The following is a 26645-nucleotide window of genomic DNA, read 5'->3' on the forward strand; positions in this document are numbered from 1 at the left end:
CATGTCTTTTGCAAGACATGACAGTCCATGACAGCAAGGAAGTTCCCCTCTGCCTGATTTCATGGGATCCCTGTATGTCCCACAGCAGGATATTCCAATCTTTGCTGTGGGAAGGAAGAGGTGGGGAAATCCATTTCATGCCAGTGCAGTCGTTCCAGCTTAAACAAGGTTCTGACCCATGAAGAAAAACTGAAGATGTGGAATACTTCAAAATGAACACAGGAGAGCACAGCACATAAAAGAGTCCAAAAGACATATGGTCTTTCCTAATGGACTAGCCTTATATCACATAATACCAGAGTGAATTTTATCTTTTCCACACACCCCAATTTTCCATGTTTTATTGGAAAAAGTCTCCTACTTTTACTAAAGTCATTTTAACAGCTGTTAATTAAAACACAAAGCAGTAAATAAGTCCTGTTTCTTGGTTTCAAGTGGGTAATATGGAAAAGAGATTTGAAAATGAAGCCTTGTGCAACCTTTATTGTGTCTGTAACAAAATATCATAGCTGGGATTTGAGAACAAAGTCTGGTAGATTTCTCCATAAAACTGAATAATAAAAAGACAGAATTAAACAGGTTTGACATTGCTTTGCAATTAACTTATAATTAAAATCATTCTGAATTATATCAACTTTTCACTAAGAAAACAGAATCTTTATCTTGAAAGAAAATGTTTTGTGGGCTTAAGGCCATGATTCTCAAGCCACTACTTCTGTGTAGTTCTATTAGCTCAATGGAACTACTACAGAATCATGACCCAGATCTCACACAAAACAGATAACATGGGGTCATCCCAACTCTTTTTCTAGATACTTTGCACTAGAAGTTCCAGGATTCCTAATCATTGCCCATGCTGGCTGATACTTATGAAAACTGAAGTCCAAAACATCTGGAGGACACCAGATTAGGTAAGGCTGGACTAGACTCTACTCCTTCCAACTGCAGTTGATGGTGCACTGCGATAAAATGCTCCTTCTTTTAAATAATAAAAAAGACACAAAGAGAACAAGCATGTGAGAATGAAGGTTATGTTGCAACCATTCACCCTGATAACTAGTTTTCTAGTTGTTGTTTCGAATGAAGGAGTGTTGAATCTTATAAGCCTCCATCTGCAGTCTGGAGTGGTACAGGATTTCCATTTCATCTGCTTCTTGAGAGAACAAGGTCTACCTAGCTTAAGTATTATAGGCTTCAACAGTAGATGGCTTCATTATGCTTATTTTTAATTTAGAAAACAAAACAAAACCTGTTGGTCTAATATGGCTATATTTTATCATTACAATAATGGGATGGAAGCAAAAGTAAGAATGAGCATGATTCTATGCCAAAGTGGTGCAGATATGGGTTTGCAACAGTACATAAGGTGCTTTCTTTTCTACGAAGATATAATATCATCTTCTTCCTTGCTGCTGCCTGTTGTGTGTCTCTTGCTTGTTGTTATTTCATGTATAGTCTAACAAGAAGACATGACTTCAGATCCAGAGCTCCATAACTTGTCATATAAAAACATCTGGAAACAAGAACATGACAGTTCTCTGCCTGTTATTATAGAGGCCTGAGAATCATATTAAATACATAAGTGCAGCATTGTGTGTCAGACTTTTGCTTCCAGTGTCATTCTAAAACATTGTTAGATTGTTCTAAAATCAAGTGCACTGGCTTTAGGCTTTTCTGCTTAGATTGGGTCCTGCTGCTTTGTAAAGTTGCATTCTCATGTATGATCCCATGTGACTACACTCTGCTGAAAACTGCCACTTGTCTCTTGAATGCATTTCAGGCTTGCTATTATCCAAGGATCTAGGCTGATGAATATTTATACACAATCTTATATACTCCCAGAAAGTGGCAAGTGCAGAAATGGGAGATATCAAGTTGTATACTTTAATTTGCTACTGCTAGAAGATGGAGCAGCAGCAGGAACAGAAGAGGAGGAGGAAGAGGAGGAAGCAGCAGCAGCTGTGGCTTGACTGCCGACATAGAGAGGGTCCAAGCATGCCACTTTGGCAGCGAAGAATGAGTGGATACAGTGCAGGACTGCAAAGAGATTGGAAAATTCCAGTTCCTGAAAAGGAAAGCAAAAAGATCAAATGGGAGAGGCAAGCCCATCATTTATCATAACACAACACATTTAGCACAACGCTGTAGAGACAAACCATCTGAGTCTTAACAGAACCATGGACAGATGGTTACACTGCTTGCAATTCGATTTTTTCCTCATTTCTTGGCCTGTGGTGAGGTATTTACTTTGAATAACATATACTGAGATCACTGAGTTGCATGCACTATAGTTTTCTTCAATCACCAGGAATACGTAGCAATGAATACTAGAAATGGGATCAAGCAATTCTATGGAAGAGAAAACTTGTTGAGGAAGTAGGAAGGAAGGAAGCAAGTAAAAACTAGAAAGACAGTCAACATAACTGTTTCTGTATTTGTGATAGGACTGGACAGAAAGTGAATAGCTGTGTTTGAGGTGCAGGACTTGAATCATAAGACATATACTATGTGCATCAGATTTGTTTGAAGCCTGAGCCAAACTGGACCTAGTTGGGCTTTTTCAGGTACTTTCCAAGATAAAGTAGAATGACCAAAATCAAAGCTATTGCCTGCACGATACTTCACAGGGCTTCTGTAGACATACCATTTGTCTATAGAAACAATGCATTTTTGTTTCTTTAAACATTGATAAGAAAGGGAGGGAAGGGAGTGTGGCCTTGCATAAAAAATGATCTAGTTGTTATGGGGCATATTTTACCAAAGACTCACCTATTGCATTGCTTTGGACAAGGTCAAAGATACAACCATAAAATGGCCATTCTTACAACACAAGCAGCCTTCATTATGGAAAAAGTCTGAAACAGGTTGAAAATAATGATGCTGTAATCCACTCTCCTTGGTAGTAAATGAAGATGGAATTCAGCACCATGGATAGCTCCTGTAGCACCAGCCTTCACTGGTTTGGTTCTTGTTTTTTCCATTCAACTGTTTTCAGATTGTAGTTGCATTTAGTTTTATTAGTTTTTATGCATAGTGACTTAGTCATTATTTTGTAGACTCATGTGAAAAGAAGAAAACTATTAAAAGCTTTAGAATAACCCCCTGTAAAGCATCTTATTCAATAGTCTGAATTACAAGAGTGACATGCCCACTTGACTGTTCCAAACATTGTCTAGTAGCATATAAATAAATGAAATGGGAAACCCAGAGTGAAAAAGCCTTTGTGAAAAGGAATGAGATTTCCCTCCTCACTCTTCAACTCTTACAGCTGGCACCATCTATGTTGTCACTCCTTCTATAAAGTGTTAAATGCTTGCTGATACATTTTCTGAATGAAATTTCAATTATCACCATGCTCCAAGAAGATATGTCAACTTAACTTGCATGGAATTGTGCTCTTGTCTTTTTTGGGTGGTGGTGGTGGTAAAGCACTCAATAGCTCATAATAAAGGCACAATCCCATGCAAGTTTAGACATTTTCTGTCTGAACTTCTGCCTTTTTTCTGTCTGAACTTGTATAGAATTGCATGCTAAAGCTCCATTGTAAAAGAATTAAAATGTAATTCTTATTTGTGTTTTTAAATAGAAATAGAAGACTAATGGATGTGACATTCTGGGTAAACATGTCATGTTTCTTTACTTTCACAAATGTATGCTTTTGATATGCTAATTTTCATTTTGACTATTAAGCAAGAGCAGTTCATACCCAATATCATGAGGATATGGTTCCTTTTACACTAAGATAGCACCGGATAATGATCAGGTTCAGAAAATGACTGGGATGCTACACACAAGATAATGATAACTCATTAAATCCAGGTTGATTGTAGGGTGTGGTAAAACTGTGGGTTATTGCTGAACTGTATGTTATGTTGCCTGAAGCCATGACTTAGTACCATGATAGAGAGATAGATAGAGAGAGAGAGAGAGAGAGAGAGAGAGAGAGAGAGAGAGAGAGAGAATTATGAGAACCCATTGTTGTTGTTCACTTACGAACTATAGGTTCTTCAACACATTAGCTATCTTGACTAGGTTCAGACAATATGATGTCTCATGGTTCAAAAAGAATTTACCATCAATTCATACTCAATCATTAAGTGTGGGGTCATCATGACAAAATTGTTTCTGGCTGCTCCTTACCACCAACAGACAAAGCAGTAGCAAATAAAAAGTAAATAAATGTGTCTTTACCTTCAAAGCATAATTTGAAATCAACTTCAAGTTATGTTTTTCAACTAAGTAAATCAGAACATACAGGAGGAAAGCAGGGGGCATGCAGCATGCAAAGCTGTAACAAATTTCTTACAGGCAAGAAATGTTTACAGCTTGGTTTTGAACAAAGCTGTCAAACAGTTTTCATTTCAAGAAATGAATTCAATTCTGGAGAAGTTATTGGGGGTCACATTCCAATGGTGGGTGGAACCAAGGACAAAGGAATCTGGGCTAAAGTAGATTTTAGCTTAATCATGGGAAACTAAGGCTTAAGAGAAGCATTTCAACTTTCAAGATGGGAGAGTGAAGAAAGATGAGAAACCAATAACTGATTAGTGGCCAGAGGAAAGGGGCTGAATGATGCCATGGGAAGGGCCCCCAGTCTTCTGGGGGAAACTCACAGGTTGGATTGAGACCCTAGGTAGACCATATGTGGCTTTTAAAGCTTTGACACCCCTTGTTTAGAGGATCAGAAATGGTGCCTGCAAACAGTGTGATTCCTTTCCTGAATGACACATACTTAATTTAGAGTAGCCTACCCTCATTTAGTGGGCTTCATATGTTTTGGACTCCCATTAGCCCCTGCCAGCATGTCTAGCTCTTAGGAATACTGGGAGTTGTAGTCCAAACCATCTGGAAGGCACCAGGTTGAGCAAAAATATTTTAGAGTACCTTTATATTGTCAAAATGTTAACTGAAGCTTTATGTCTTTTGTGAGTAAAATGTGATTGATAGGCAAAGTGCACACAAGATGGATTTAAAAGCATGGGTTTCTCATCTGTCAGGGTCTATATTTTTTTTCTGTCAGTCTGCATCTTATAAAAGAGAAAGATTACTAAACAGCTTCTGACATACTCAGGTTCATGTTACAACTATGAGCAGATAAAATATTCTGTCAGTGGCCATATGTCAACCATACATACCTGTATAATGCAGCTGAATATATATTTGCTTGTTTATTAAGTCTGATAAAAATGTAAAGTGCTCTGGTTGGGGTGCAGGTGTTTTATGCACCTAAGACGTACACCCAATCACTCTTATAGGAAATAAATTACACATATTTTGTGTAGGAGTAACACAAGATATCACATGTAATTTATCCATGATTCAAAATATGTCACTGCACATGTAATGAAGAACACCAAGAAAGGTTGCATAAGCTGCACGTTCTCTTTTTTCCCCTGATTAACTTTGAAAGGAAGGATTTTCACATCTACCTTTAGAGATATCTGTGAGCTGGCAACACTTCTGAGGCAAATAATGAGGGTTTGCAAATTATCATAGTAGTGTAAAAAAGTGAAATCTACAGATTTAGCTTAATAGAGAAAGTGCAGAGATCTGCAACAGATGTATTTGAGTTCAGTTGGATCTGCAGATTTCTAAGTTGCATAGACTTGCAGATTTTTTAAAATTTTGTGCAAATTTACACTTTATATGTGTACAAGTAAAATGACACACTTCCTGACTATTACAGAAATAGAACAATGGAACCAATTACCTAGGAAGGTTGTGGGCTCTCCCACACTGGAGGGATTCAAGATGCAGCCAGACAGCCAGCAGATAGGGATGTTTTAATTTGGAGTCCAGCACTGAACAGGGGGACTGGACCTAAGGACCTTGTTGGCCCCTTCCATCTCTACTATTCTGTGATTCTGTGATCCCTACAATGTATAAGTGGAATGAATCCACAATCCACAAGAAGATTTAACAAAATCTGTACATACCCAGTTAACACAGTACAAGGAAAGAGCCTAAACTATTGCACATTACCCTGTAATATGGCATGTTAAACCACACATAAATTTACTAGCATTTCTCACCACCACTGCACTTCCATTCAGGGCATTTCAAGCTTTTTAAAAAAGTGTTTTGAAAGAGTTGACTTCCATCATCTTTTTCCTTTCAGCTGAGCTTTGTTGAGAAAAGATTAGGGACCTGAGGGAAGAAAGGTCTCATTTGCCCTTTCTCAGTGCATCCAAATTTTGTCTCAGTGTAGCCTACTGCTACCAGCTGGTTGAGAAAAAGAATTGGTATGTGATATGAAATAAAATGAAACAAATGTGCTACATCATTTCATCTGGGTAGTTCTGTATTCACAGCATATGTAAAGCTCTGCCAAAGCACCAAGTTGAAATGCATGCCTAATGAACTCCTGAATCATCCCTAACCACCACAAATTATTTCTCTATAGCAGACAGTGAATTACAATCACAGGGGCCCTTTCCAAGAGCTATCATGGCTTATATTACCCTGCATTAGAAGCAAACTATTCATAAACCCTGGGGAAAGGGGAGTTCTTCAAACTAAATATGCCTACTGGTGGTTTTATCCTCCTCAGATTCAAATCAGCAGATGCATACGACAAAATATTGAAATACTATATCTGTTCAATCATGCAAGGATCTTTTAAATACTTAACATGCCAGTCTTATTCATTATGATGTTTTTAACTATAAAGGACATTTTTTTACTGCCCTGGAGTCCTTCTGAATGGATAACAGTTAATAGTAGTAGAAGTAGTAGTTTAGTCTCTCCCTCCGTTTTGCATCCGGGTAGTGACAAGGAACCAGAACAAACTAGGAACTTCCCGAAATAATTGTTAGGCATCTGCTCATGCTCCTATGTATGCAACTGTGGATGCATCTAAATTATTTTCCACTCCAGTCACATGAACTGGCTGTGGACAATGGCCAAAAGGGAAGTGAGGCAAAAATTGAGACTCCTGTGTCATCTATTTAGTCAACATCTAAACATCGCGCTGGAGGAAAGAGCCGCCGCCGCGTGCAAGCAGATGCAAGCAGACGCGTGCTGCCACGACGTCGACGGAAGCCGGCTCCAGCGGCCAGCGCAGGCGCACATGGCATCGGAGCGCGTGGCCCGCCGCCCCAGGTGATCGGGCGCGCGCGGTGCGCGACGGGCCGGGACTTGGAGGCGCCCTGCGGCCACAAAGCAGCGGCCGCGGCCAGGAGGGAACGGCCCCTCGGGCAGGAAACGCCGATCCCGCACTGCAAGGAAGACTTCCGCCCACCTCCAGCAGCACGCCGCTACATCGCGCTGGAGGAAAGAGCCGCCGCCACGTGCAAGCAGACGCGTGCTGCCACGACGTCGATGGAAGCCAGCTCCAGCGGCCAGCGCAGGTGCACGCGGCGCCGGAGCGCGTGGCCCGCCGCCCCAGGTGATTGGGCGCGCGCGGTGCGCGACGGGGCGGGACTCGGAGGCACCCTGCGGCCACAAAGCAGCGGTCGCGGCCGAAGGGTGGTGGCCAAAGGGGTCGCCACCATTTGGGAGCCGTTTGGGGGACGAGAGGGGGGCTGGGCTGGCCAAGGACTTTTGTTGAAATAGGCTTGCCTACCGCTGAATCTTAGGGAAGGGGAAGGATTTTTTTTCTTCTTCTTTTTATCTTTCTTTTTCTCCTCTTTCGAACTGCTTTATAATTTTACCCTGCTTTAATCAGTGCTTTTGACCCATCCCTGGCCATGTCGACGTTTATATATCCTGGGGAACACACGGGCACTGCCATTGGCGTGGTCACGGGCAATGGTCGTTACAGCAATAGGGGCTTAACATGTCCACGTAGAAGAAGGATGGACAGATGGCTGACACCTATCCCTCCTTCTGGTTCTGCCCCCAACCAGAGGGCGCCAGGTAGCCTTGTCAACCACCCCTTGGGCCTGATGGTGCTGCTGCTCAATGCCAGGTCGGTCAATAATAAATCTTCCCTCATCCATGACTTGATTGTGGATGAGGGGGCCGACCTGGCTTGTATAACGGAGACCTGGGCGGGAGAGGGAGGGGATGTTGCCCTCTCCCAATTGTGCCCACCCGGGTATCTGGTTCAACACTGTTCACGCCCAGAAGGGAGGGGAGGGGGAGTCGCGTTGGTTTACCGAGCCTCCATCTCTCTCACGGGTCTTCCGGTCCCTTTGAGATCAGGGCTGGAGTGCCTCTACTTGGTGTTGGGCAAATGAGACAGACTGGGGATTCTATTGGTGTACCGTGCACCCTTCTGCCCAGCAGTCTCCCTATCTGAGCTGACAGAGACCGTCTCGGACTTGGTGTTGAGGACCCCCAGGATGTTGGTCCTGGGGGACTTCAATCTCCATGCCGAGTCTGGACTGACCGGGGCGGCTCAGGACTTCATGGCCTCTATGACGGCCATGGGCCTGTCTCAACACGTCATTGGCCCGACCCATGAACGTGGACACACTCTGGACTCTGGTTTTCTCGACGGGGCAGGAAGAGGATGACCTGAGGGTGAGGAATTTATGTTTGACTCCCCTGTCATGGTCAGATCACCTTCTGGTGAGGTTTGTGCTCGAGAGCGGCCTCTCCCTCTATAAGAGTGCGGACCCGATTGTATTGGCCCGCCCCCGGAGCCGGATGGATCCGGATGGATTCCTGAAGGCCCTGGGGGAGTTTCCGGCTGACAAGACTGGTGCTCCTGTCAAGGCTCTGGTCGAACTGTGGAACGGAGAGATGACCAGGGCTGTGGACACGATCGCTCCTAAGCGTCCTCTCCCACCGGGCAGAGTCCACTCTTCCCCTTGGTATACACCTGAATTGCGGGCGATGAAGCGGGTTGGGAGACAACTGGAGCGTAGGTGGAGGAAATCACGGGATGAATCTGACCGAACACACTTGAGAGCCCACTATTGGGCCTATGCTGTGGCAGTGAAGGCAGCGAAAAAGAAGTTTTTTTCCGCTTCCATTGCCTCCTCACAATGCCGTCCGGCGGAGCTTTTTTGAGTGGTACAAGGCCTGGTTCGCCCGGGTCCTAAGGAAGATCCGATGCCACCCTCAAAGGCCCGTTGTGATGACTTTGCCAGGCATTTCAGGGAGAAAATCGCTCAGATTCGTCACGAGCTGGACTCCACTAATGAATCAGAGGTCTCTGGGGAGACGCCAATGCTACCCTCTGGTCCAAAATTATTGGAGGAATTTCAATTATTGCGGCCCGATGATGTGGACAAGGTGCTTGGACGAGTATGTCCCACCACTTGCCTATTGGACCCTTGCCCGTCTTGGTTAATAAATAACTCCAAGCACGGGATTGGGACCTGGATCTTGGAAGTGGTTAACGCTTCTCTGAGGGAGGGTCGAGTGCCTGCCCCTCTAAAGGAGGTGGTAATACGACCGGTCCTGAAGACAGCGTCACTGGATCCAGAGATGGCCACTAACTATAGACCTGTGGCCAACATCCCGTTTCTGGGCAAGGTGTTGGAGCGAGTGGTGGCGGGACAACTCCAAGCACTCTTGGATGAAACTGATTATCTGGATCCTTTTCAGTCCGGCTTCAGACCTGGGTACGGTACTGAATCTGCCTTGGTCGCCCTGTACGATGACCTGTGCAGGGAGAAGGACAGTGGGAGTGCATCCCTGTTGGTTCTTCTGGACCTCTCGGCGGCTTTCAATACCATCGACCATGGTATCCTTCTGGATAGGCTAGCGGGATTGGGGGTCGGAGGCACTGCTTTGCAGTGGTTCCGCTCCTATCTCAACAGTCGATTCCAGAAGGTAGTGCTGGGGGACTATGTCTCTGCGCCATGGCAGCTATGCCATGGAGTACCACAGGGCTCCATTCTATCCCCTCTGCTATTTAACATCTATATGAAACCGCTGGGAGAGGTCATCAGAAGGTGTGGGCTGCGGAATCATCAATATGCTGATGATACCCAGCTCTACCTCTCGTTTTCCACTAATCCAGGTGAGGCAGGCTGTGCTGAACCAGTGCTTGGCCGAGGTAATGGAATGGATGAGGGCCAATAAACTGAAACTCAGTCCAGACAAGACGGACGTCATGTTGGTTGGCGGATCAGGCTTCGGAGAGGGTGGATTTGACCTGGTCCTGAATGGTGCAACACTCCCTCTTAGGGATAAGGTCTGCAGCTTAGGAGTACTCCTCGACCCGGAGTTTTCTTTGGAAGCTCAGGTGACAGCGGTGGTGAGGAGCGCTTTCCTTCAGCTTCGGCTGATTAATCAGCTGCGCCCCTACCTGGAGTACGACTGCCTGGCGACGGTGACACACGCGCTGGTGACTTCCTGCCTAGACTTCTGTAATGCGCTTTACGTGGGGCTTCCCCTGAAGACAGTCCGAACACTTCAATTGGTGCAAAATAGAGCTGCCAGGTTGCTGACGGGGATGGGGCGTTATGCTCACATGACTCCAGTCCTCCGTCAGCTTCACTGGCTGCCCATTGAAGCCCGGGCCCAATTCAAGGTGTTGATTATGACCTATAAAGCCCTAAACGGCTTGGGTCCTGGCTACCTGAACGAGCGCTTACGTCCGTATATGCCCGACCGCCCCTTGAGATCTGCGGGAGAGTCCCTTCTCCGGGAACCCTCCATGAAAGAAATTAGGAGAGTAAGTACTCAGAGGAGGGCTTTCTCTGTGGTGGCGCCCAACCTATGGAATTCACTCCCCAAAGAGGTCCGCCTGGCACCATCATTACTGGTTTTTCGGTGCCAGGTAAAGACCTTTTTATTTAAACATCATTTTAATTGTTAAAATATATGATCTGGCCAGGGCAACTTCTTCTTCCTTCTCTTTTCCCCTCCTATATTCTTTATTTACTTATTTTATATTGTTAATTTTAATTTTATATTATTATGTTTGTATCTCAGTGTATTTTTTGTATTTTTGTATTTAATGGTAATTTATTATGTTCTATTGTATTTCAATGTATTTTATTGTGTTGTAAGCTGCCCCGAGGCTTCGGCAAGGGGCGGCATAGAAATGTTATAATAATAACAACAGCAACAACAACAACAACAACAACAACACACACACACACACACAATGGTTTACCATGAATCAAAATAATCCAGTGTTCGTAGTTAATGGCTTATGAGTATCCAGTGCAAGGTGCAAAGGGCAATACTGTTAATTCCCCTGTTATTATACCTCATATCTAAAGAGTTATTTTCCACTGTGTAGATTTGCAGCTGGTGGCAGGAAGGAAAGGAGGCCATCATGGTGATTGGAACTGAAGCAGCTTTGAAGCCCCAGCTCCTCCTTGCCCTGGACGTAACCTTTCTTCCCTCTTCTGAATACCAGTTGTGACCTGGGGGGCATGAACAGTTCTTTCCATACTGTCTGCAAGGGGACAGACTTTAAAATCTGAGCACCAAGGGATGTGTAACTTGGACTCCAGAAAGTCCTATGATATTAGCAACCACAGGCTTGCACCTTTAATCACCCATTATATACATTTTAACAAGGGAAACATAGGGAAGGCACATCTATATACTTGGTTTTCTTGTTCCTCGGAACTTCTAGCAACTACAGAATATTAACTTTCTCACTTAGTGGCTTGTGAGATGGTGAGTATTGTAATTAAACAATTGCACTGTGACCCTAGCCTGAAAATATTAAACATTTGACGAATTTTATAGACAATTACTTCTATAAGCATGATGTAGAGAAATTAAGATCACAAAGCATTTTCAAATATTCTGTAGAGTTTTAGATACCTCATCTCCAAACAGGAATCAAATCAGGGATCATAAGGCCCTGCTCTAATCTTCTGAGAGTGCATTGATTATTAATTTTATTTAAAATGCAACAAGTGAGTAAAATAAATTAAAGGTGCAGAAAAGGGCAACCAAATTATCAGAGAAGTTACAGTATTTTGTACAGTAGGAAAGGTTAAAGTGTTGGATAATTAGTTTTGAAAAAGAGGGCCAAAGGGGACACAGGAGGGATTTATAAAATTATATATAGTATAAAATTATATACTATTTATAAAATTATATATAGTATGGTGAGAGAATAAAGATTTCTTGATCTCTCATGTTAGTAATCCAGTTGACTGTAAAACTCATAGCAGATTCAAAAAAGACAAAAGAAGATACTTCTTGATACTATGCATACTCTGTGAAATTGGCTGCCACAAGGTCTGGAACTGGCCACCAGTTCACACAGCTTATATGAGACTTTAAACACATTCCTGAAGGATGGGTCTATTATTGGCAATGGCTGATGATAACTATAAGGAACCTATGAGTGCCAGTTGCTGAAAAACAACAGCAGCTGAGGGCTACTGCTTTCAAGACCTTGTGGAATTCTTGATAACAGTAAGTTGGCCACTGTGGGAGGCAGGGGGCTTCCTTTGAATGCTTGATCTGATCCAGTACAGTTCTCCCTACCACTTAAGCAGTCAATCCAAACATAAAAAAACAACAACCAACTTTTGGGCACTTTGAGTTCTTTGTAATTAGCTGGGATATAAATTCAATAAATACATGCATACAAACATTCTTTTAAAGAGCTAAAAATGACATAAGTTAGAACTGGAACTAATTCTGTATCAGACAGTGTTGTACCCTTCCCAGTGTGCCACATTTCTTTTTGGTATGTCAAGCAGGACACATATTGTACAAAGCGCAGGCAATTTTATAACAAGTCACTATGCCATCAAAGGTCTTTTAACACTGTTCAGAAATATACACTCCAGTGGTGATTGTCTTGGAAAACAAATGAACTTGACTTTGATGAATAGATGTTATTTTACATCTTCAGGCAGCAAGTGGCTTTTCTTGGTTTTCTTTTTAAAATATCAATTGTAACACTACTATGTAGCTGTGTTTGCCAGCATACAACCAATGCAATAGGCTGCTGAAGAATGTAGAAACAACAGCTGAATAACTATGATACTTGGAAAATTAGGCAGAAAGACAGTTGATAACAAGCATGTTCAAATTCACATGAGCTGGGGAATAGTATTTTATATTCTTAGGGTGCAATCTCATCACCATTATGGAAGATGATCACACTTAATGGCTTATGATTATCCAATGCATGATGCAAAAGACATTACTGATAATCTCCACTGTTATTGTATCTAAAGAGTTATTTTCCACTGTGTAGATCTGCAGCTGGTGGCAGGAAGGTAAGGAGGCCATCATGGTGATTGGAACTGAAGCAGCTTTGAAGCCCCAGCTCCTCCTTGCCCTGGACATAACCTTTCTTCCCTCTTCTGAATACCAGTTGTGACCTGGGGGGCATGAACAGTTCTTTCCATACTGTCTGCAAGGGGACAGCCTTTGAAACCTGAGCACCAAGGGATGTGTAACTTGGACTCCAGAAAGTCCTATGTCTTCCAGATGATATTAGCAAACATAGGCTTGCACCTTTAATCATCCATTGCATACATATTAACAAGGGAAACATAGTCCCCAAGCTAATGTTAGAATATGGTTCAAACAACATTTCCAAATCCCTGCTGGCTGACTCTTGGAAAATATGCTTCCATTAACAGGACGTACACACTAGATATACAGAAATCCTTGTTGATGCATGTTTCACCTTTGGTAGGAAAAGCTCACATTGTTCAAAAGAACTGACCTGCAGGATAAGTGATTGTTCACTTATGTCTCTTTGTCCACTCCCCTTTCTGTTTTTATCCAGATATTGCTACTGTAACAGTTCTGGGTGCTGAATAGAAGAGTGTATACATATTGGAAAGATTCAGAACAGCTTCACAGAAGGGAATGAAGGTGGGCAGGAGTATAGAAAAGAAGTCCTTTGGGAATCTATCTTACAGCTAAATGCACAACTTTGAAAGAAGACAATTACGATAAATTATTGAAAAATATTAAAGGTGATCTGGAAAAATGGGCCAATTTACAATTGTCTTTGATGGGAAGAATTGCACTGGTTAAAATGAACATACTGCCAAAACTTTTGTTTTTGTTCCAAATGATCCCCGTAAAAATTGATAAAAAATTTTTTGAGGATTTAAATTTTCAAATTTTGAGATTTGGAGAAAAAAGAAAGCAAGGATTAAACTGAAAATGCTTCAGGAAACCAAAAAGAATGGGGGTTTTGGTTTACCGGATTGGATGTTGTACTATCAAGAGTCTATTTTAACTTGGCTAAAAGAATAGATAACCTTGAGAAATAAGAAAATTTTGTACCTTGAAGGACATGATTTGCAAGTGGGCTGGCAGGCTTATATGTGGTACGAGAAGGTTAAGCCTCATGGGACTTTTTTAAGTCACTTTATTAGAAGATCATTAATGTCAGTGTGGGAAAAGTTAAAGTCAAAATTGTATAATAAGTTACCAAGATGGCTTTCACCTATGGAAGCTTTTGTGTATCCAAATGTATTGAATTTTGAAGGGATCATAAGATATGATGATATTTTGGATAAGGATGGAGGCCTGAAACTAGATCAAGAAATACAAGAACAGGGACTCAATATCTCGTGGTGGCATAAGGTGCAGATGCAATCAAGATATGCTAAAGATTGTAATATATGGGGGTTTTATAAAGACCTAACATCCTTTGATCAAGTGATGTTAAAAACAGATGAGAAAATGATTAAAAGAATTTATGAGTTCCTACTTGACAGGAAAATGAAAGGGGAACAGGTTAAGGAAACTATGATAACATGGGCACAAAATTTTGGATATAATATTGAATTAGAAAAGTGGCAAAAGTTATGGGAGAGAAATATTAAGGTAACTTTAGCAACTTCGTATAAAGAAAATTTATATAAAATGTTTTATAGATGGTATTTGTCGCCAAATCAGTTAGCTAAAATGTTGCCAAATATGTCAAACAGATGTTGGAAATGTAAACATGATGTGGGTACTTTTTACCATATGTGGTGGACTTGTGACTATGTGAAAAAGTATTGGATTAAAATACATAAACGGCTTGAGGAAATGCTACAAAAACCCTTAGCTTTTAAACCTGAAATTTTCTTGTTATGTATTGTACCGGAAAATAGTAGCAAACAAGAAAAGTATTTGATACTACATTTAATCACAGCAGCAAGGATTGCGCTTGCTCAATACTGGAAGAGTGAGGAACTACCCACTGAGGAACTGATTTTAAAAAAGATTCTGGACTGTGCAGAAATGGACAGATTGACTCTATTATTGAAGGAGAAAGAAGATACTGACTTCTATCAAACTTGGGACCTTTTTTACGAGTGGCTGGAGAAATGGGACTTGGCTTAAATTTAAGGATGTCTTTAAATTTTTATAAATCAATTTGAATATGATTATAGAATGTTTAAAAGATATGTTGTAGGGGGCTGACCAGTATGTCCGATGTATTTGATGATTATTTTTTGTTTTTAGTTTAAAATCTTAATAAAAAAAGTGCAAAAGAAAAAAAAGTCCTATGAGGAAAGGTTGAAAGAACTAGGTGTGTTGAGCCTGGAAAAGAAAACTGGGGGAGAAATGATAGTATTTCAAATATTGAGTGGGCTGCTGAAAATAGAAAAGTGCAAACACTTGTTCTCTATTGCCCCAGAGGGGACGACTAGATCAAATCTGCCCAAATTCGTAGATATTATATTTGAGCTGCATCTTAGGAGGAACTTAACTGTATGAGCAGTTAGACACTATAGCTAATTACCTCAGCGGTGCCCAACATGGTGCTCACAGAGGCCTCCAATAGTACCTACAAAGTTCTTCATTCCCTACCCCTTCAAAATTTATCTTAATAAAATACAACCTTTAAAAAGTTAGGACCCCATGTTCTTTCTATTCCTGAACTTGCTACTAATCAGCTATTCAGCTGGACAGGAGAGAAGGAAAGAGGTGCTTCCTGCCCTGTCCAGTCTTCCTCCATCTGCATAGATCTTGCCCCTTTGCCCACTTAGCTTTTCGATCCCAGCCTCAAGCTTTGCCATTTTTCTCCCTTCTCTGTCCCTGGACATCTTCTCTTTTTTCCCCTAGAACTAGCCTCCCCCCACTTTTGACTAGCCAGGCACCCACAGTTGCTGTGGTGACACTAGCCACATTATTCATGGGAGGCATTTTGTGATTGTGCCAACAGCAGTTTCTCAAATTTCCCCAAATGTGCCAGTTTCTCCAGAATGGTTTGAGACCCCAGAATTACCTGGCTTGGGAGGAGGAGTTGCTCAGGAAAGGTCTTGAAGAGGCTGGACATCCTTCTGTTGGGGATGTTCCAGTTCTGAATAGATGGCCTCCAATGCTTCCTCTAACTCTCTCTGTTTTATATAAACATGTTTGAGCTTGTCCAAAGTACCTTTTCATGCAGCTCTGCTTTTCGTAGTTCTCAGACAAAATAGCAGCAGAGCTGAGTGTTTGTCTTGTTATGTAAGCATCAGTAAAATGTCCCATATTTTGTACACTTTCTGCATCCTTAGATTGTTTTGTTTTGGATTTGCTCTAATGGCCTGCTGACAAGGCAAAATATGAGTGCTTGTTTTTACCTTTGCTTCAATCTGCTTAGTATCTGGATTTTGGAACAAAAATTTGATTTTGCTCTTGCCATCATCCGAAGACCCCTTAAGCTGGGAAAACTTGTACCTCCATAGTACAGCCTAAAAGAGACAAAACATACACAGATACATCAAGACACAAAATAAGAGCAGAGGAATTCCTTCCTGTGAACTCTTTAGCCAATGATCTCTGGTCTGAAGTTTCTTTGATCATAAAACTGTATTATAGTTTGACAGTGCCTAGTTCAAAGCAGTCAAACTGCATTTGTGAAAAGTTATTTGAAATCCTTTTAGCTGCACCCAAGTCTGGTTAACAACAAATAATGAAAGGAAGAAAAAACACACATAGAAAAGAGAAGGAGAAAAACCTAATTTACACTATGTCAAAATGTGGTAAATAAGTCAGCTCCTATTTTATTATTTTTTATTTTTTTGCATGATACACATTTATACATACATTTATATATACTTTTTTTGCACAGCTAATCAGATTTCATGGGACAGTTGTCATTACTGATTATCAGAAAATCCATTGTGCATGCAAGAATTAGATCCTTGTTTTGAGGCCCATGTTTTTGAATGGGAGCTTTTATCATGCCTCTGTTCGAAGACTCCCCAAGAAGTGACCACTGAGCCATCTATGGCTGAAGACTAAGAAGACTCTGGGCCCTTGGGAAAAATTACTGTAGGTTCAGCCCTGTCTGGAAGAAAGGACTCTGTTTCAGAAAAAGAGGCTGGGTCTTCTATCATCTAGTATTCCTGGGACTACCATCATCTTAAGTATCAGACCAGCAGAGCTCCTGTGTGAAAGAATGCTTGCTTGCTGAAAAGGACTCCCAAAAAAAAGTTATTCCTTATGAGAACAGTTCTTAAAGGGAGCTCTAATGGACTGTGGATAAGACTTTGTTGGGAATTATATGCCTCTGATGTTAAAAAATGGCTTAGTGTATGCCTAGCCACTGTTGGAAGCAATGCTATTTTTCCCCCCAGTTCTGGTACCATGTTACCTTGGTCCGCAGACATTTCCTTAATGATGGATGTTTTTTCTGTTGATTCTTGGACTCCTACTTGATCTTGCTTCTGGATTGTATATATAGATGACTGCTCAACTGTGTTTGTGATCTCTACTTATATTGTGACTACTCCTGCTTGTCTGCTCCCTTACCTGGGAAAAGCATTGGTGCCTGACCATTTGCCTGTACCATGACTCGTTTTCTAGTTTACCTGATTACTCAGAGTCTGCTGCAACTGAAGAAGAGTGGCCTGTGTTTCAAGAAGCTCTTGTTAAAACAAAGCAGCCATCTGTAGTTCCAAATATTTAGCCAGAGACATTGCCACTTCCTTGCTTTTAAACAAAAAAATCCACAAAGAATGATGCATTATAACAAACTTGAAATTGCATCTATATATCCTGTCACCAAAATCAAGTATCAGAATGTGTAGAAGAAATGTGGTTACGTTTCCCCAATTGTGAACAAGGACTGCCGCACCAGCTTGATGAAGACATCTAAGACATCTGCTTACAGCAAACCTGTAAGGGGGTGCGGGGTGGTTGTTCTGAGCTATACATATTCAGCTGAATGTATGTCTGTAGCCTACACGAGGACAACTGTACATGAATGGGGTTCTCAAAGGATCAGGATAAGGACTATCACCATGGAAGTGCTTTACTGTCCATGCATGAGCAGTATACAAGGCTTGCATTAGTCTATTACTAACCTGGTATCAATCAAAACACATTCTGATAACAGTACATTTCTCTCATCATGTATTCCTTGGCATTAGAATTAATTTTCTGGATCTTTGTGTTACTAATGATAGGCTCCTTGTAGTGCTTCTATTCAGTCTCCCAGTCTGTTTGGTTGAATTGAATGGAATGGCTAAGACCAGAATTGGAGCAATGGGGTGACAAAACTCTGCACCACAACTGAGCCACACAAAAGGGGTGTATCTGTGTGCTGACAGCACTTGTCCTTTTAGGAAAGTGGCAGTTCTGTGGACTGTAACCACCAAGAGACTATTTGGAACATCATATTGCCATTGTTCAGCATTTCATCCTGGATGTGAGCATGTGTTCTTAGAATTCCTTAGAATTAATTGTTTTAACTAATATTAAATATTAGAAAATGTTATAATTTGATTTAAGTCCCTCTATCCTGGAGCTTTGTAGACTGAACACAATATATAGGGATCTGGAGGCCACAACCTAAAGTTGCAAAGTTGGCAGGAGATATTATTAGTTTAGCTCTTAAAAATAAAGAATTATTTTTCAGCACCAGGAAAAGGCATTTTATTTTCTTGGTTTTATATAGCTTTTAAAGTTTTGAGATCATGTGTTCTATTCTTCTGCAGAATTCTAAAATTCTTCCATTTTATTTACTACATTAAAGTTGCTGTTCTTATTATCATTTTGACATAATTGTATTCTACCCCATCTCCCCAATATTTCAATGGGACCCACCCTCAGAACACAATTCTGCTTAAGGTATGGGATATAAATGTAGCAAGCAAGAATGTTTGTCTACACATGAGTACAGAAAAGAAAGAAATAGAAATAGCATTGTGCTATTAGCAATTAGCAAAGAAATAGCAATAGCATCTGGGACACTATTAACCCCAACATGAAAAAGGAAGTACAAAGGGTGAGAGATCTTACTGAAGTAGAAGTGTATACAACTGTCATGCTGAGATGGCCCATCTGGTCTAGGATTCTGTCTAATTGTGGACACTTGCCTAAGGGACCTCTATAAGCTAAGCAAGATAGTGATACCCATCCTCTGCAGGTAATCTGAAGAAACAAGCACCCCCAAGGAGGGCTCCATCCTATTTTCAGCCAGTGGCAATTACACTATTCCATTTCAGAGCATGTCTTAGGTTAAACACTTTATTTTGCTTTTCAACTGCCTACAAAAACATTTCTATGGCCAGCATATATAAGGTGAGGAAATGTGGAAAGAATCAAAAGCATTTGGCATGAATCCTTGGAATTAGGAATGTTCCAGAAGCCACTTGGATCACACTAGGGAGGAATGTAAGCCACCTTGATTCCCAATCACTGGAAACAGGTGGGATTTAAAGATGATGATGATGATGATGATGATGCCATCATCCATGGTGTGAGTTATACTCACGGCCAGATTTATACAGATTTTTATTACAAGTTGCCTTTCAACTGCAATGGGTTATATTTATTAATAGTAACTAAATTAATAGTTCAGCAAACAGTTCAACAAAGACGTCAAGAAAAAAAAGTATATATTGAATTTGTCCTGCCTTTCGCACCTCCCTGTGGTCTGTTTATATCTAAGTCCCAGTAGTCTTTTAATGTGGAGCCTTATCTCTCCCATGGTCAATGATGCTGCAATGATACTACTCTGTGGCTTTAAACCAAATGGCAGAGCTCAGTACTCTATCTTGGTTTTGTTATTCCAAACAATTCAACTAAATGGTCTAGAAGGATATGTAACCAATGGCTCAATGAAACGAACATATTGCCTACCCTTGGCTAACATAAAGTTCCTGAAAAATAATTCCAAACAGAATAAGGGTGTGTGGCTAAGTAACCATCCAGAAGCAACTTTGCAGAAGTGACTTTTCCAATGCTCATTCTACTGGACGATGAAGGTGGTTCTGGTGATTGAATCACTATGAGTGGGTAAAGGAGCTGTAAATGTGGATGCAGGAGCAAAGAAAGGGTTAGGAGTATACCTATACAGTACAACTTATGAATAAAAGGAATGCATGATCTTGTTGTGAGAATTATTGACTTGAAGGAGAGCAGTGACAAGATGCAGCTTGGTTTATCTGGCCTCAGTGATGCAGTAGAACAGATTGAAACCTAGCATTATCAGCTTCTTTGTATGTGCTGAATGTACCAATGCACACAGGGATCTACCACCTTATATGGCAGTATTTACTCCATGGCGATAAGGCATGTAGTCCAGCAGAAAATGTAGCCAGGAGGTTTGCACAGCCCTTTCCAGCCCCCAGGGGCAGCTAGGCCTATCCAGTTTTCCTCAGCACTCTGGCAGCCAGTCCAACCAGTGGCAGATTTTACCCAACATCATTCCAAGCAGAGTTGGGCTGTGTAATGAAGTCCCACAGGAAGAAAAGAGATGGAGATAGAGTTGGGGCAGGGGCATATGTTTGACTCCAGAGAACGGAGGAATCCCTTGTCTGCACAAATGCCTGCCTAAACATAAAGATCCAAGATAATTCTCTGAATGGCAATGCTGGGTGAAGCAACTGCTGGAAAAAAGGTCTTTTCTATGGTATGAAATAATTATGGAATGCTTTCCTCAGAGAAGCATACTTGATAACTACCTCAGTGACTTTCTAGTGCCAACTGAAGACCATTTTAGACCAAGCCCATCTAATTTTCCTACATCTTCAAATAACTTCTAACTTTTATTTACACGAAGGGGATTTTTTGGCTGTATCTATATCCACTATTGTTCTTGCTTTTATTCTCTTTTACATTTTAAATATTCTAATATATATTGTTTATGTAACTATCCCTGGCAACTTTGTTGAATAGTGAGCAATCATAGCTGTAAAAGAATGCATAAATATGAGATAAGGGTGTAGAAGAAAACAAAGCACAAACTGCCACAAATGTTGGCCATCTTGCTTCCATGGTTAGGAGAACAGTCTTGTAGATTGATATTCCTTCTTCATCCTCCGCCTTTCTAGAGTCTTTTATAGAGAATGTTCCATTTACCAGTCCAGTATTCATACCATCTTTCATTTGATGTGTAAATAAGACCAAGAACTGCCACTCAGAAAAATGTAAATAATGGCTCAAAATATTTAGCAGCTAGCACTGCACACCAATCAGAAGATACTTCCAATCTGACACTTTATAGCACTACTGGATGAACCATAATTTATTCAATGATAGGAAACTTGAGCTTTCTATCTAATTTGTTAATGTTCAGTGGCCTGCTTAGACATAAATTATGGTTTATCGTTACATGAGTAAGTCTCTCTCCTCCAGCACAGGAGTGGTGAACGCGTTTTTTAAACTAACCACCATTTATCATTATGCCTGAAACGTAAACTGTGGCTTATCTTAGCTATACTGGAGAGCAGTGTTCTTCAAGCTTGGTGCCCTAGTGATGTTTGGACTTCTACTCCTGTCAGCCACAGACAGCATGACCAGTGCTGGGAACTGTAATCCAAAACACGTAGAAGAGGTTTGCACCAGCTAGGTTCATATAGGGGAACGTGGAAATGTCATAAGCCATAGTTTGAACTTGGATGCTTCAATAAATTAGAGATATAACTAACTAAAGTTTGTCTGGGATTAGACATAAGAGTTAATCAAAAGAGGAATTTGAAAGCTTCTTCTTTCCTTGTGGCTATGTCAGAGGAGCAGAGGAAGGGGACATTGTAGTGCTTGTTAGAACCATCCTTTGTTCCTTTCTCTGCATTGTTTTCATTAAAGACATCTACTTACCAGAAAAAATCAAAAAGCATCACATTCTTATTCTTGTGCCTGTGTCATGCAAATTCACTTTTCCAAATGGAATTCTGTACTATGAAGGCTTAATAACCCCTTCTTTTCATTCACTTTTCCAACAAAGCTTTTCTGCTTATCAGTGTCTAGAATTACCATACTTGAAAGTATGCAATGTAATACCCATCACTTTGTGCCATTTGTTCCAGTCAAGAAGAACAATAGCCTTAACATGTGCTATGTTTTTTAAATCTGCCCAGAGAACATTAGTTATAGGGAAGACTAAGTTTTAATGTCCTGTGCCTTGTTTGGCACAAATTATATAATTTTTATTGGAAACTTCAAGTTTAGTTACAATACTAATTAATAGTGGCTTGGTTTTAGAAAATATGGAGGCTGTTAAAACAATTTGTCTTCTAGAGGTGATGAAATTCAGAAAAAGGAGGCTATCCTAGCTGGATCACAACTAGCCATCTAGTCTAGCATCCTCCTTCCGGAAGAGGTCAGCAAGATGCCTTACAGACACTCACAAGAATGGATTCATTTGCTTTAGAACCACTATTCAGTAATAAGCTGCCCCAGTCTCTACGACTACCAATCAGTTACACTAGGTACCCCAACATCTAGTGTTTAAGTTTATCTATCTGGTCTTTCCCCATTGTATGTAATATATGCAGAATTGACAAAGAACTGAGGCTGACCAAGGAATGATGGTACTGAGACAAGGAACTCTCTGAAAAATCTTAATCAAGCAGGCAGGCTTATATGGTAGAATGTGGTCTGTGACATGCATGGTCAGAAGTTTCATAGGTCATAACTGACACATCCACTTGTGCTATGAATCAACCCAGTAACCAGTGAAGCTGTTGAACAAGGAAGTCATGCGCTCCCTGTATGGCCATAGTCAATAGTCTCCCATAGCAGACCAGCTGAAGTTATGGGACATTCTTTAAAAGAAGCTCCACATACAATGCACTACAGCAGTCCAAATGGAATGTAACTATGGTATGTGCACCAAGACCTAGATCAGACTTCTCTAGAAATAGTCTAGAGAGAGAGGGGATGTGTCCCTCTCTCAACTGTGCCCACCCAGGTATCTGGTCCAGCACCAGCCACGCCCAGAGGGGAGGGGAGGGGGGTTGCTTTAATCTATCAAGCTTCAATTTCCCTTGCGGGGCTTCCTATTCTCTCGAGACCAGGTCTAGAGTGCCTTTATCTGGCATTGGGCGACCAAGACAGATTGGGGGTTCTGCTGGTGTACCATGCACCCTTCTGCCCATCAGACTCCCTGCCTGAGCTGGCGGAGATCATCTCGGACCTGGTGTTGAAGACTCCCAGGAAGTTGGTCCTGGGGGACTTCAATTTCCATGCCGAGACTGTTCCGACCAGGGCGGCTCACAACTTCATGGCCTCCATGATGGCCATGGGGCTGTCCCAACATGTCATAGGCCTGACCCGTGAATGTGGACACACGCTGGACCTGGTTTTCTTGATGGGGCAGGAAGAAGGGGATCTGAGGGTGAGCAATTTGTGTCTGACTCCCTTGTCATGGTCAGATCACTTCCTCTTGAGGTTTGAGCTCGATGCCGGCCTTTCCCTCTGTAAGGGTGCGGACCCTATTGTGTTGGTCTGCCCTCGGAGCCAGATGGAACCAGATGGATTCCTGAAGGCTATGGGGGACTTTCCGGCTGATAAAGCTGGCGCTCCTGTTGATGCTCTGGTTGAACTGTGGAATGGGGAAATGGCCAGAGCTATTGACACGATCACTCCTAAGCATCCTCTCCCGCCCAGCAGAGCCCTTTCGTCCCCATGGTATACACCTGAACTACAGGTGATGAAGTGAGTTGGGAGACGTCTAGAGTGTAGGTGGAGGAAATCACGAGATGAATATGACCAAGCACGCTTACGAGCTCATTATCAAGTCTATGCTGTGGCAGTGAGGGCAGTGAAGAAGAAATTCTTCTCCAATTCCATTGTCTCCTCACAGTGCCGTCCAGTGGAGCTCTTTCAAGTGGTACATGGACCGGTACATCCTGGCCCTAAGAAAGATCCTGTACCACCCTCGATGGCCCACTGTGACGACTTTGCCCAGCACTTTAAGGAGAAAATCGCTCAGATTCGTCACGAGCTGGACTCCACAAGTGATTCAGATCCTCTAGGGGAGGTGCCAATGTTCGGTCAGATATTATTGGATGAATTTCAGTTATTGCGGCCTGATGATATGGACAAGGTGTTTGGACAAGTACATCCCACGACCTGTTTACTTGACCGTCGTGGCTGCTGACCAAAGCCAAACACGGGATTGGTGCCTGGATCCTGGAGGTCATTAACGCCTCTCTGATGGACAGCTGGGTGCCTGCTCCTCTAAAGGAGGCAGTAGTCAGGCCGGTCCTAAAGAAGGCATCCCTGGATCCAGAGATGGCCGCCAATTATAGACCTGTGGCCAACATCCTGTTTTTGGGCAACGTGTTGGAATGGGTGTTGGCGGGGCAATTCCAAGCACTCTTGGATGAGACTGACTATCTGGACCCATTTCAGTCTGGCTTCAGACCTGGGTATGGTATGAATCTGCCTTGGTCGCCCTGTACGATGACCTGTGCAGGGAGAGAGACAGGGGAAATGCATCCCTCTTGGTCCTCCTGTGTCGTGCCTGGAGGCTCGACAGAAATGTCATCTCACGAGAAAGAGTCAAACGTTCAAAATGAGAATCAGACATCAGAACAAGATGACTTATACTTGGGGCCCAGTAGCCAAATGGCCCCTCCACAGCCTGACTCTGGAACGACTGAACAAATAGTGGTTCCACTCCTACCTCAACGGCTGATTCCAGAAGGTGGTGCTGGGGGACTTTGGCTCTGTGCCATGGCAGCTATGCCATGGAGTACTGCAGGGGTCCATTTTGTCCCCCTTGCTATTCAACATCTACATGAAACTGCTGGGAGAGGTCTTCAGGTGGTTTGGGCTGCGGAATCATCAGTATGCTGATGATACCCAGCTCTATCTCTGTTTTTCAATTGATCCAGGTGAGGCAGTGGCTGTACTGAATCGGTGCCTGGCTGAGGTAATGGGCTGGATGAGGGCCAATAAAATGAAGCTCAATCCAGACAAGATGGAGGCCCTGTTGGTGGGTGGTTCAAGTTCCTGGGTAGGAGACTTGGATCTTGCCCTGAATGGGGTTGCACTCCCTCTAAAGGACAAGGTCCGCAGCTTGGGAGTGCTCCTCGACCCAGAGCTGTCCCTGGAAGCTCAGGTGATTGCGGTGGCGAGGAGTGCTTTCCTCCAGCTTTGGTTAATCCATTAGCTGGATGGTTGATTGTCCCTACGTGGAGGACAATTGCCTAGCGACAGTGACACATGCATTGGTTACTTCCTGGTTGGATTTCTGTAACGCGCTCTGCATGGGGCTGCCCTTGAAGACAGTCTGGATACTTCAGATGGTGCAAAATAGAGCAGCTAGGTTGCTGACGGGGACTGGGTGGTACTCTCATATAACCCCAGTCCTCTACCAGATTCACTGGCTTCCTGTCGAAGTCCAGGCTCAATTCAAGGTGCTGGTTATTACCTATAAAACCCTTAACAGCTTGGGACCTGGATACCTAAGGGAACACCTTCTTCCGTATCTGCCCTCCTGCCCCCTGAGATCAGCAGCAGAGGCCCTCCTCCGGGAACTCTCCGTGAAAGACATTAGGAGGCAAAGTACCTGGAGGAGGGCTTTCTCTGTGGTGGCGTCCCACTTATGGAATGCGCTCCCCAGAGAGGTCCGTCTGGCACCATTGTTATTTGTTTTTCGGCGCCAGACTAAGACCTTTTTATTTCAACAATATTTTAATGACTTTTAACATTAGCTATATAAGTTTTAATCTGCAGCCAGGATGGATCTGGATTTTATTTGTATTACGTTCTATTTTATTCTTCTTATTTATGTAAGCCATCCTGAGGCTATGCGATAGGACGGCATACAAATACTCTAAATAAATAAATAAGTAAGTAAGTAAATAGTTGCTGTTGTTGCATTAGCCTTTGCTCTATGAACACAGTTTTGATCACTGAGAAGACCTAGGCATGGTGCTTAGGATAAGGGTTCTATCCAGGCATATTCTCAAATTGTGGAGTTCAGAAATATGCAACCATCCAGCCATGTTGAAGACCTATATTCTCAACAAACCAGGAAGACCTGTGTTTGTCCTTATCCTGGTTATTACTGATACCAGACAATGATTTAGAACAGCTTCCTTGGGTCTTCATGGAAATGAGAGATAAAACTGAGTGTTAACAACATACCTGCAGCACTGAACATCTACACTCAGACAAGCTGTTCCAGCCATTTCATGGATATTGTTAAGAGCATGGAAGACAAAATGGAAACCTGAGGCTCACCACAGGACAATAGCCAAGGCATAACAGTAGAGTCCCCAAGGACCACTTTCAGAAATTGTTCCTCCAAGAAAGGCTAAGAACAACATAAACAGTGCCTCCAAGTCCCTTCCCAGACAGATGTTTCACTAGGATAGTATGGTTGCTGGTATTGAAACCTTCTGAGAACTTCAGCAAATCTAACAGGGCCACATTTCCTCTGCCCAGTTCCTGAAATAAATCACCCAACAATATAGTCTCTGTGTCAAATTATTATATGCACTAATTTATACAAAACTAAATAGAAACATATAATATAAAAGTTGGCAAACAAGAGTGATATGATTTCCACTCAGAATTTCATCATTTATTTTTGTCTAAGACCTGGATATTAGCATGCAGTGTGCAAAAAAATCCTAACT

The 26645-nt window shown here is 42.2% G+C and overlaps 1 protein-coding gene across 1 annotated transcript in view; it reads right to left on the bottom strand.

Moving 5' to 3' along the window:
• Positions 1-1870: 1870 nt before the first annotated feature.
• The window catches only part of SNTG1 (syntrophin gamma 1), a 247526-nt gene continuing 222751 nt past the window's right edge, over positions 1871-26645 (bottom strand). Inside the window, exons 18-19 of the mRNA XM_044424428.1 lie at positions 16404-16514; positions 1871-2065 (exon numbers count right to left, since the gene is read on the bottom strand). Of these exons, the coding sequence (XP_044280363.1) occupies positions 1871-2065; positions 16404-16514 (306 nt within the window). The remainder of the gene's footprint in view (positions 2066-16403; positions 16515-26645) is intronic.

This window comes from Varanus komodoensis, unplaced genomic scaffold (genome assembly GCF_004798865.1).
Source record: "Varanus komodoensis strain SLA01 unplaced genomic scaffold, ASM479886v1 scaffold14_1, whole genome shotgun sequence".
NCBI lineage: Eukaryota > Metazoa > Chordata > Lepidosauria > Squamata > Varanidae > Varanus > Varanus komodoensis.